At 34.1% G+C, this 12,457-nt stretch overlaps 1 protein-coding gene across 2 annotated transcripts in view; it reads right to left on the bottom strand.

The window, feature by feature from the left end:
• fus (epithelial splicing regulatory protein fusilli) overlaps nt 1-12,457 on the bottom strand; it is a 178,780-nt gene that overhangs the window by 70,328 nt on the left and 95,995 nt on the right. For both annotated transcript variants that reach the window (XM_074171264.1, XM_074171263.1), the window contains exon 4: nt 9,755-9,844. In XM_074171264.1, coding sequence (XP_074027365.1) covers nt 9,755-9,844 — 90 coding nt within the window. The remainder of the gene's footprint in view (nt 1-9,754; nt 9,845-12,457) is intronic.

Raw genomic sequence — 12,457 nt, forward strand, 5'->3', positions numbered from 1 at the left:
TCCGTTCAAATTATTGAAAGCAGGTTACGCTTTCATATAGTAGGCAAAGTAGGTAACCCTTGATCAAGATTAAACACGTTGCTATAATTTTTCAATGTTGAGATCATTATTTGCGATACTTTTGAATAACGGAAGAATCCCCATATCTTACTTATCGTTTTTTTTTTCAGAACCAATCCAATAAATGAAATTTTGTTTAGTAACTTTCAGATCTGACATTACATCCCAAGGGTCTTTGGGAATTTATAAAGGTTGTTGCTTGAAGTGGAAAATGAATGCCTCAACTCGAAAATAAAGAAAATGCTTTCATAAAATCAGATTTCTGAGAAATATACGAGGACTGTTTAAAAAATCAGGTGAATGCCCAAATTTTGCGGACTACGTACATATTATGTTGGTATAGTCTATCCATTCCCAATTGGAACGGCAATAAAAATAAGAGTACAGTCATAAACATTTCTTGCCTGTGGCCCCTAGTCGCTCAGATAGTTAATAAACGTGCTATCAAATGTAGTTGAGGAATAAAGGCTCGGCTAGCTGGACTGGCTGAATACTAATTTTTTTGTCCGTTTCACAAGATTTCTTTATCGGTTTTGCAAATCGATTTTTGAAAACTTTTTCTAAAAATCAATCACCCTAACACCAAACTGATATTTTTGCACTCGACGCGCGTTTCGCTAACAAGGTTAGCATCTTCAGGAGAAGCAAGTTAATATTGAATCTAAAGACAAGGGTTAGCTGTTTATATACCTAAGATTTTTTGTTCCGATGTGGACTTTATTTGTTGAATGATAATTATTCTAATTGAGTTTTCGGTAATTAACTAGTGGAACCACTCCCTGCAAATTAATTTGTCAACAATAGATTAAAAAGCTGACAAATTAACGAGACAGTTCTTCGAGTCATTAAAATAGGGGATGTCATTGCAATGAAACAAAAACAAAGGAATAAAAAATTCGCAAACGTTGATGGTGCTACAAAAGATGTGATTCGGCGAACAATTTATGGTATATACCAAAAAAATGAAGTACCAACCTTGGAAATGATTTGGTATAAATTACTCGACTATCCCGATTACAATTACAAATCTTTATAAACTCTTCGAGGTGTCTTATTCTCTTGTGGTTTGAAATATAGAAAATTGAACAATCGGATGGTCATAATGGAATCAACACGCATTGTTCAACTCCGACAAGAATATTTGAGGCGAATGAAAAGCTACCGAGAATCCAGCAGACATATAATCTACGTCTACGAAACTTGGTTTGACACCCATGATGTTGTCAAATATGGCTGGGTAGACGAAACCAAGTATTGTGCTTTGAACACACCTTCTTCAAGTGGAGAACGTGTTATAATTTTGCATGCCGGGAATGAAAGTGGTTTCGTACCTAACGCTTTGCTTCTGTCGGCCAAAAATATAAAAGATTCGTCTGCTGATTACCACGAAGATATGACTGCGGCTTTATTCGAAACCTGGTTCAGTGAGCAGCTTCTCCCAAATATTCCTCCAAACTCGGTTATTGTTATGGATAACGCTTCGTATCATTCTCGGTTATTGACTACAATACCAAACAATAACAAAAAAAGCAGATATTGTTGATTTCATGTGAAATCATGACATGGAAATACCCGAAAAGATTCCAACGAAAAAGGTATTAATGGCGACCATGAAACAACGTAATTTCAAAAAAGAGTACCTATATTATTGATTCGATGTGTGAAACACGTGGTCATATTCTCTTACGTTTGCCTCCATACTATTGTGTGTTCAATCCAATTGAAATGGTTTGGGCCACAATGAAAGAAAGCTTGCGGAAATGTAATCAGTCACCGACTTTGAATGCTGTAGTGCTTGACAATATAAGGCGAGTGGTGAATGAAGTAGGTAATAGTGATGTGTGGAAGAACTGTGTGGCCCACGTTATAAAAGAAGACAACAAATATTGTGTGCAAAGTTCCATAAATCCGATCGTTATTCAACCCAATGATGATTCCACCTCATCCGAATATAGCGAAGAAGAATTTTGATTTTTCTAGAAATTTTGTTGGCCTCTATTATTTTGTAAATATATGTTTGACGAGAATTCGGTGTGATTATTTGTGTTTTCATTGTATTTTAGAGTGTTCGACTCGGAAATCAACTACCTTAAATTTGGAAGTTTTTCATAATTACCCATGGTGGAAAAATTCAGTTGAGATTACGTTTTCATGGGGTGCTCAATTGCTATGATTGTAAGAATAAGTAACTGAAAAACTACCACTGAAAAATAATATGCCGACGCCTATGTCGAGACGGGAATTTCTTCACTGTGCTGTTCCAATTGGTACTGGAAATACTATACACATACAGCTGTTTAGCATGTTTAGTTTGTTGGTGAGAGGCATAAAAGTTGAAAGTTAAATTGATGGATGTAGCCATTACTACGTGGTAGGAAATCATCATGAAGAAAAGGGAATTGAAACTTTCTGTTCTTTATCACCTTTATTTGTAACTAACATTGCCGCAGTTTCGACCTATAAGGACATTTTCAAACTTATACATTAAACTAAAAATTATTGATTACATTAGCCCTTATATAACACCACTATAGGTAATGATAGAGGTACTTAGCCTAATTGAGTACCTGAACTTTGTTTACTTGTGACAAGGTGGATACGCTAGTTTGAAAACCGTTGAGTAAACTAGATCGAGTTGATCATTTAACAGGTTGCACCCGCAATGTTTATGCTTATGAATTTCCAAGGATTCAAAATAATTGAGTTTGCAACCCTTCCTTGCATAGTGCAAAATGTCCGTATCGTTTAGATTGGGGGACTTGTGGTTGCATCCCAAGAAATGGTTTGAAAACGTCGAATCATTTTTTCTCAGTCTGATGGACCTTTCATGTTCATTTTGACCACATTGTCCCACATAAACACTATTATACTCCGGACACTTAAGCTCATAAACTCCAGATTTCTCCAACTTGTCCAATTTATCTTTGGCATTGAAAAGGAAATCAGATAACCTGGCATGCGGTCTGAATGTCACTTCTACATTGTTTTTTCTGAAGAAACCCGCAATCATCTCTGTTCTTTTACCAAAATATGTCAGAGTTACCCATTTCTTGATTTCTAATTGTTTGATCTGGGAGAATATTGATCTGTAGGTGAATTTACGGCTTTGTTTTCTGACTAACTTCTGGATTGTATATGCGTTGAAACCATTATTATGGCCTATCTGGATTCTCTTTTCAATGCCAAATATAAAGTGGACAAGTTGGAGGAATCTGGAGTTCATAAGCTTAAGTGTCCGGAGTGTAATAATAATAATAATAATAATAATATTTATTTGACTACGTTACATAATACAATATGTTTGTAGTAAATCATGTTTGGCTTTACATTTAAAATTCACAAGTTAAAATTTACATAACACTTACAAGTTAAAATTTATACTACAATCACATATGTGAAAACTTTGAAAATCAAAAAGAAGTAGTGGTTTGTATGTTACCACAAAAATGTGTTCTGAAGTCATCGATAGAATAGAAGCAATGCCTTAACAAATAATTTTTCAATTTTCTCTTGTATGTGTTGTATTTTTTTGCGATAAGTGAAGACGTGAGCGTTTCGTGTGTTATGTATGTTCGTGGATATGACATTGTTTTGCCAAGGGTGGTTTCTTCTTACGGATTTCAATCAAAACGTAATAGAGAAATAAAGTTGACAATGGCATGAGTTTTTTCAAATATTATATATCAAATATTGGATACAGTGATCCCTGTATCCAATATTAGCCAGCACTCTCAATGCCTTCTTTCGCATCCTAAATATTTGAATAGAATGACATGAATTTCCCCAAAGCTGTACGCCATAACTAATATGACAGTTGAACAGTGGAAAATATGAGGTTTTTAAAATATTTGCACTAGTGAAGTACTTCAATTGGCGTAGAACAAATAGTGAACCCGAGAGTTTTCTCTTCAGTCGAGAAATATGTGCAGACCAGTTGAGTCTATTATCTAATGTAATGCCCAGTAACTTAACTTTATTAGTTTCGCAATTAGAGATAATTTAAGATAATTTGTGTTTATGTGGGACAATGTGGTCGAAATTTCTCAAAACGGTATGCTGAACATGAAAGGCCCTTCAGACTAGGTAAAAATGATTCGACGTTTTCAAACCATTCCTTGGCATGCAACCACAAGTTCCCGAATCTAAACGACACGGAAATTTTGCACTATGTAGGGAAGAATTGCAAACTCAATTATTTGGAATCCTTGGAAATTCAAAAGCATAAACATTGTGGGTGCAACCTGTTAAATGATCAAGACGATCTAGTTTTCTCACCGGTTTTCAAATTAGCGTATCCACATTGTCACAAGTAAACAAAATTCAGGTACTCAATTGAGATAAGTACCTTTATTGTTAACTACAGTGTTGTTATATAAGGGCTAATTCAATCAATCAGTCTTAGTTTAATGTATAAGTTTGAAAATGTCCTTGTAGGACAAAACAGTAACGTTACTTACAAATAAACGTGGTAAAAAACATAGAAAGTTTCATTGCTGTTTTCTTCATGAAGTTGAAAGGGTTTTGCTGCTGTCATAACTGGTGACGAATCATGGGTATATGGCCAAGCCAAGATAAAAAAACACGCCAAAGTCGTTCAAATATCAAGGTTCTGCTCACTGTCTTCTTCGATGTATCAGGAGTTCTTGCCACATGGTCGTACGGTCACCTATCGTACCTATCTTGAAGTTATGCGCCACTTGCAAGAAGCAATACGAACAAAATATCCGGTATTGCAGAAAAACAATTCATGGATTTTGCATCACAATAATGCACCTACTCACTCGTCATTGCTTGTTCGTATTTTTTTGTCCAAAAACAAAATCATGCCTCAGCCACCTCATTCACCGGATTTGCCCCCCTGCGACTTTTTCTTGTTCTCAAGATTGAAGAGAGCTATAAAAGGACGGCGTTTTGCGACGATTGAGATTGCAGAAAGTGCATATGAAAGTGTATTATATTTGAGTGTGACTACTTTGAAAAGGACAAAATAGAAATTGATAAACAAATATTTTTTGAGATAATGAAAATTCACCTCATTTTTTGAGCAGACTTCGACGTGAAAACAATAATGTGTTATGCAATATTTTTGAGTATTGCGATCTGGTGAATTACAGCCTAGGGTAGTTTATATGGTGGTTCATGGAGATATGTCGACTCCATTTATGAATGAGCAATTAAAATGATTCTGAGAAAATCTTTTGAATGTCCATTGAAAGTTTTATTCAGAAAATATTTGATTTCAACCCCAAAAACAAACATTTCACAAAATACGTTCAATTTATGTAGCAGAACCATTCTGGCATCACTGAAATAATCGTACAACAATATAATAAGAGATCAACGACCAACAAATGCTTTGGAAATTCTCAATGAACTCTACATTTGATGCAATAACACTCCTTATATATTGGTTGTAAAGTTGACTATACATACTTAAGAACTCCTTTTTTGTATTGGTTCAAACTTAATTGTTTTCAAGCATTTATTCGAAGGTAAACACAAATTTGTATGGAGATGATCTTATGCTCGATCGATACAACTTATTGAAAGTTAGAACTTTGTGATTTGAATGAATATAAAAATTGTTGTTTCGAAGTACCCCTTTTTCACTCAAAATTTATTGTCCAACATGTTAGACACTGTAGACATAAATGTGATAAAAGATGCAGTTGAAAATCAATTCACGACCATTTTCATTCAACCTCTAAAGAACTTAGAGGGAAATTTCTACGAAAATTTGGATTTCGTGGCTTGAATTTTCGATTTTGGAATTTCTTCAAAGAAGTATATTCACAGAAATTAATTTATCAGTTAATGAATGATTGCAATCTTCCAGTTTATGTCTGAAAGTTATTTCTTTTTTGTATAAAGATGGAGAAATAAAAAGCCGAAACCTTTGTTCTCCAAATATTAACCTAGTATTAGTCTCCAAATTATACTAAATTGAAAACTTCAAAAACTACACCTTATGATTTGATCTCCACAAACGATATTTGAAAAAAAAATATCACGTTTCGCTAACACAGTAGCTTTTTCATGGCGAATGACGTACTAAAAGTTCTTTTTTTTTCTTTAATATTTATATACACCATGTAATCACAATTTACACCATGTAATCACAATTGAGTCTAACTACTGAGGTACTTACTCGATCATTATTACCTAAAACATCTACTCAACTATTACATACCTAAGGTTTATCCTCAATTACGATTATCTAGAGCATATTATATCAATTCTACATCATAGTTCATCGATTTCTAAGAAAACAAGTTCAATAATGGTAATATATTTAAATTCAGTTGGTCAATCAGTAAAATGTTCGAATTTTCAAGTTAGTTATTTTCTATTGCTTCCAAATGATTTAGCTTTAAACCTTTATTTTCTATGTGTAAAACTTCGAAAAACCCTTTAAAGATATGATTTACTCCTAAAACATGATTTGAATATGTTGAACTTGTTTTCTTATTAGCTCATATGATGTTCCTGGATGTGATTCCTAAATGTTCTGCAAGTTTGAGCAATATATACCTCAGTACAAGTTACACACTTCAATTATATACTCCTGATTTCTCGAATTTGGATGTTTTGTCTTTATTAGTTTCAACTGACTTTCCCAACTTATTACCTGTTCTATATGCAATTTTAATAGGTAAATATACGTTTTGAGTACACACGGCGATTTTGAAAGAATGTTTGAATGTACTTACGTATTTTGATGCATAGATTACGAATCCGAAAGAAGAAAGCGGCGCTCTCCCTTATTTACAAAGTTACGGCCCTTCAAAGTACAGAAAAGGGCAACTTTTCAGAATTCTTTTTCACAAGATAAACTATTTAGAAACACAAGCATTTACTCACTAGGTCACCTTTACACCTTATTCCTCCTTAATTGACACTTTTCTATGAGGCAAACAACATTTTTCTCATATAAAACTTAATTTAAAAACGACTGCTTGCATCAGTCGTACCAACTATGCCATTAACCTTAAAAACGTAAAATACAGAGATATACCGTGTGACACAGACTTATGGTACACCCCTTTTTTTTTCTTTATTCTTTCACCTATTTTTACGGAACTATTAATATTGATTATGCTTACAAAGAGGCACTTTTTGACATAATGTGAGATTTTTTTCAACTTCCGGTTTTTCCGGAAATCTTATCAACGTTTAATTTTCAAATAGAACACCCTGTATATTATTATATTTTTGAAATCTACACAATTTTCTGAATCCAATGATACCCCATACTTGATATTTCACGTGTTAAGACGCTCGGTTTGTTTTTCGATCTAGAGGGACATGAACGTGAAAAGAATTAATATTATTTCATTTTCTCATAATGTAATTCATTTAAGAAACAAAACTTTTTTAAAATACACAAATAAATCATAACAGCTGTTTGAAATGTTGACCGTCAACATCCAAGAATTTTCGAGATCGTTTCGCATTATTTTGAATCACACTGGCAAATTGTTGAGGCGTTATATTCTGAATGGCTTGTCTTACTCGTACTTCCAGGTCCTCGCAGGTTGTTGAGGATTTTGAATTTGTTTGAATATTTGTTAGGACCCTGCTATAGGCTCGTGCCTCTTCAGGGTTGGTTGTTGGGGAAGTTGCGTAGACAATATTTTTCAAGTGATCCCAAATGAAAAAGTCCAACGGGGTTAAGTCGTGTGATCTAGAAGGCCACCTAATAGGACCATGTGTTCCAATCCATTGCTCCCCAAATCTATCACGAAGGTACTCCGTCACTAGTTGTATCGATGGGGAGGTGCTCCATCCTGCCGAAAAAACAGTCGATTTGCCAGATTAAGCAGTAAATCTTATAAATATCCTTCAATTTCATTTCTGAGAAAACCTAGGTATCTATCACCACTGAAAGGACCATCAAATATTATGGGGCCAATTATCCTAACCCCTACTATTCCCAGCCAGACATTGAATCCAAAACATTCTTGGAAATTTCCCTGCCAAAACAAATTCTGATTTTCTTGTGCCCAATATCGGGTATTCTGTCTATTAAAGAAACCAAGATTGGTGAATCTTGACTCATCTGAGAATACAATTGTTTTCAAAAACTCATTATTGGGCTGCACATTATTGTGTAGAACTAATCTGCAATATTCCACCCTTCTTACGCTATCGGCGTCATACAGATGTTGGTAAAGTTGATATTTGAAAGATCGATACTTGTGTTTTTTTTACAATTCTTACACTTTCACGACTGATATCCAACTCAAAAGCCAGCTGCCTAAGAGATACTGTTTTATCGATTTCCAACCTCATGAGGATATTTATTTCAATTTCTTCAGATATAATAAAATTTTCATTACCCTCATATATGATCAGGCTCACGTCTGAACTCCTCTTCAAGATGCTTGAAATAATCTATCCGGACATTGTCGTGCGGGATATCGCTCCGAGTATAACCGGTGAGCCGCAACTGCATTTTGCCGACATTCCCCATAAATCAATAGCATCTACTTTCTCGTTTCTGTTATACACTTGTGGCATTTTTAACTTATTTCTGTTAGAAATCCGATTGACAACAATGTGTTCAGTAACTAACAAACAATGTCAGTTTATAGAAATGTCAAAAGTTGTTTGTAATTCATAGCCACCTCATTAACTTACCTTTATTAAATTGAGAAAATACTTGATAATTTTCATGGCTCTCTAGATCGAAAAATAAACCGAGCGTCTCAACACTTCAAAAATGTAATAATATACAGGGTGTTCTATTCGAAAATTAAACGTTGATGAAATTTCCGGAAAAACCGGAAGTTGAAAAAAATCTCAAATTACGTCAAAAAGTGCATCTTTGTAAGCATAATCAATATTATTAGTTCCGTGAAAATAGGTGGAAGAATAAAGAAAAAAAGGGGGGTGTACCATAAGTCTGTGTCACACAGTATAACCAAAAAGCAGCTCCGTACATTTCTTAATATTTTTTTTTTGGAAAAACGTTGATTGTTGATGTGAAAAGTGTCAAGGAAGGAGAAATAAGGTGTAAAGGTGACCTAGTGAATAAATGCTTGTGTTTTTAAATAGTTTATCTTGTGAAAAAGAAGGCTGAAAAGTTGCCCTTTTCTGAACTTTGAAGGACCGTAACTTTGTAAATAAGGGAGAGCACCGCTTTTTTCTTTCGTATTCGTAATCTACGCTACGTGAGTACACTCAAACATTTTTTCAAAATCACCGGGTGCCCTCAAAACGAATATTTACCTTTTAATATCTTGTATATTCAAAAATGGAGCTGCTTTTTCTGTTGTGTGTCCAAAATATGTTGGAGCTCTAAATTTTGATTTTGATTATCTAATTTATCAATAGGAAAAATGTTCCGAATCGCTTTTGCATAGACTTTTTTGAAAAGTATTTTGTCTACCAATTATAAAATTACAATGCAACTTCATCAAGTAACGTCCGGATCAATCAGTAAATCAAAATCCTCAGAGCATAATTGAAAATATAAATTTCATATAAAAAATATCTGCTAACTAAAATTTTTTATTTCATTTCAAAAGATAGGAAAGATAGAAAATATAGGGGACTCATCAAAACATAGCATAATTTCTGAAACGAATTCAATAATTCTTGATTTACGAATCGATCAAAGAGGATTCGGAATATGATACCTAATCATTTTAATGCACTGAAAGAGAATAAATCATCAAAAAACTCAACTTACCTTCAGATAAAAGTCTTTGTATAATATTAACCATGTCTTTTGCTTCTTTTTTATAAAACTCGTTTTCCGGTTCAGGTAATAATTGTAAATCTGAATAAGTATTAAGGAATAATAATAACTGTAATTCAACTCACCAATTACATCGACTTCTGTACAGATCGGATTTTCAATGGTTTCTGAAAGCATCCATTACAGATTCAGTTACAGTTTTTTTTTAAATAGACAAGAAACTAATTTCCATCCAGCGGAGTGGAAGAGAAAAAACCGCACCTCTTGTGACCCAAAGCGCACAGTAAACTAATTCCTATTGAAATACGACGAACTCTGTTAACGAAAACGAAACTGTAACTGAATGTATTTATTTATGCTTATTTGTCAGAAAATATCCACTAGAATACCGCAGAATTTGCATTCCCGAATTTCTTTTACAACTCAAGAAAGAAACGATGTTTGGTTTTTTTATAGAACGTGTGGTTACCAAAAAACTATCAAAATAATAATAAAAGGTAGTTCATCAATAGGACACTTCGAATAGAATGTACTTTAGAAATATCCTAGTGAAAAATAATGTAAGTAATCGATTAGTAAATTAATCTGTTTCTTAAATATATTTTATATTTAGAAATTCATTTTTAAATTTGTTTGGTTAATTGGTTGGTTAAAAAAATGTATAAATCCCCAAAAGAGGGAGAAAAAATCAACAAATATCTATGAAAGCAATATGGATACCAGATACCAACTGGAATGGTAAAAGTAAAACAACTACTTTTGATAGGTGCAGTTTTGATATATTTAGATTAGGTTAGGTCCAAAGTGAGTGGGTCTATTCCACCCTCCACCCCAACCCGCGAGGGTTTATTGTGGCTCACACCTATTCACACTCGACCAAATAAACCTAGCTTCTTAACGAAGCCGATTAGTTTGTATGGTGAGTGCTCTTTCAGGTCAGATGGTAAGAAAACGACTCTGCCGAACTCTAAAAAGGGCACACACAAAGTATGTGCTCTACTGTTTCATCATTTTCGAAACAAAGGTGACAGTCCGAGTATCTGCAAATGATGATTCAAATGACAGTGACCTGTAAGAAGGCCTGTTAGACATCGTAATTCGTCTCTACTGTAGTTCTGGTCCGATGAAGCTGCTTGCAGCAATCTCCTTTGCAAGGGAGTCAGCAGCCTCGTTGCCTTCCAGGCCAGTATGGCCAGGAATCCAGACCAGATACAATCGGTTTTACGTCTTCCTATCGGGGAGAGTCGTTTTTGGCAATTTGCTACCAATTTAAACGTTGCTCGGTAGGAACCAAGAGCTTTCAACGCCGCTTGACTGTCCGAGAATATTTTTATTGACTTGTGTATGAGGTTGGATCCTTTCAATCTCTCCACACACAATTCAATAGCGTAAATTTCCGCTTGAAATACAGTCACCTAAGTTCCTAGGCAGGTTGATATCTCTGTCCTCGGTCTGCGACTGAAAACACTTGCACCAGAACCGGAAGGTGTTTTTGATCCATCTGCTCTTAATATTTCCTAGTACTTATATTTAGGTAAAAGTAATCATTTTCCACCTAATATTTAATGGCCTATTGAATACATACGCAGTACTACATTTTCTGAGCACATTGAACTGACGGCCAACCTTCGTATAGCATTACATCACCCAAACCCAATTCAGAAATATCAACAGGTATATCATATAAGCTTTATTGGACAATTCATATGAAGGCCCAAGCTATGATTCACTTAGAATAAGGCATAATTCAGGAAGTTTGAAAATTGATTAATTAGTCTGCTTGAACCATCAAAACCCACCAGTACGTCATCAACGTATCTGAACCAAAACACAATATGTTTCTGAGAAAGGAGATTATTAAGGATGAGGATATTTTATCACTTGTTTCGCTTCGAGAAACAAAAACAGAAAATTACACAGAAAAATTCAAGATAGATATGAATTTCGGTACAGACAAGATGAAATAAAGTAAAATGAATCAGAATATGAATAAATAGTACTCACTAATATCTAGCATATATGCACATCATATAATTGTTCAAATGTATATTAGATGCTCTCTAAATAGAAAAAGATACAAAAGTGTTATTATAAAACTGTTTGCAGTGTTTTTTGATTTGAAATGTAGAATGTCTCATATCCATTACCTGGCAATCTTTGTACAGAGTGAGCCAAATTGGACACTTTTAAAGGGAAACTCCTGTTTTCAAACTATATAGAAGAAAACTGATTGATGGCTGTGTTTGAGTTGTTGTGTTGACTAGATTACACTCTTCTAGCATGAAATGATAAAAACCTTACCTAGCCAATTGAAACAACCAATGAGATTCTTGCGAATGCTTCATTTTTTTATATTGATTATCTCAAAATGAACATTCTTTCCGCATACATGCTAGGAATCGCACGTTAAAAATTGAGTCATAGTTAATTATTAGGTCCCGCAAACTATCTGGAGGGATGCTAATTGTAGAGAAACGACAGCTGATAATGGGAAAAACCTATTACTCAACGGCACTTCATATTTTCAAATAGCAAAATTAGAAACAAAAAAATTGGTTCAGCCTGGAATTCGTTTATCCTTCTCAACGTCAATTATAGTGTATAGACGAATAATTAGTCTGCCCCATTTGGAATAACGAGTCTACTTTCCCTTTTGAAATTCAGTAATAGTTACTTCTACAAAACTTATAAAAA

Source organism: Leptinotarsa decemlineata, unplaced genomic scaffold (assembly GCF_025532065.1).
Source record: "Leptinotarsa decemlineata unplaced genomic scaffold, Ldec_3_MD MMD2_tig00000010_RagTag_RagTag, whole genome shotgun sequence".
In the NCBI taxonomy this organism is placed as follows: domain Eukaryota; kingdom Metazoa; phylum Arthropoda; class Insecta; order Coleoptera; family Chrysomelidae; genus Leptinotarsa; species Leptinotarsa decemlineata.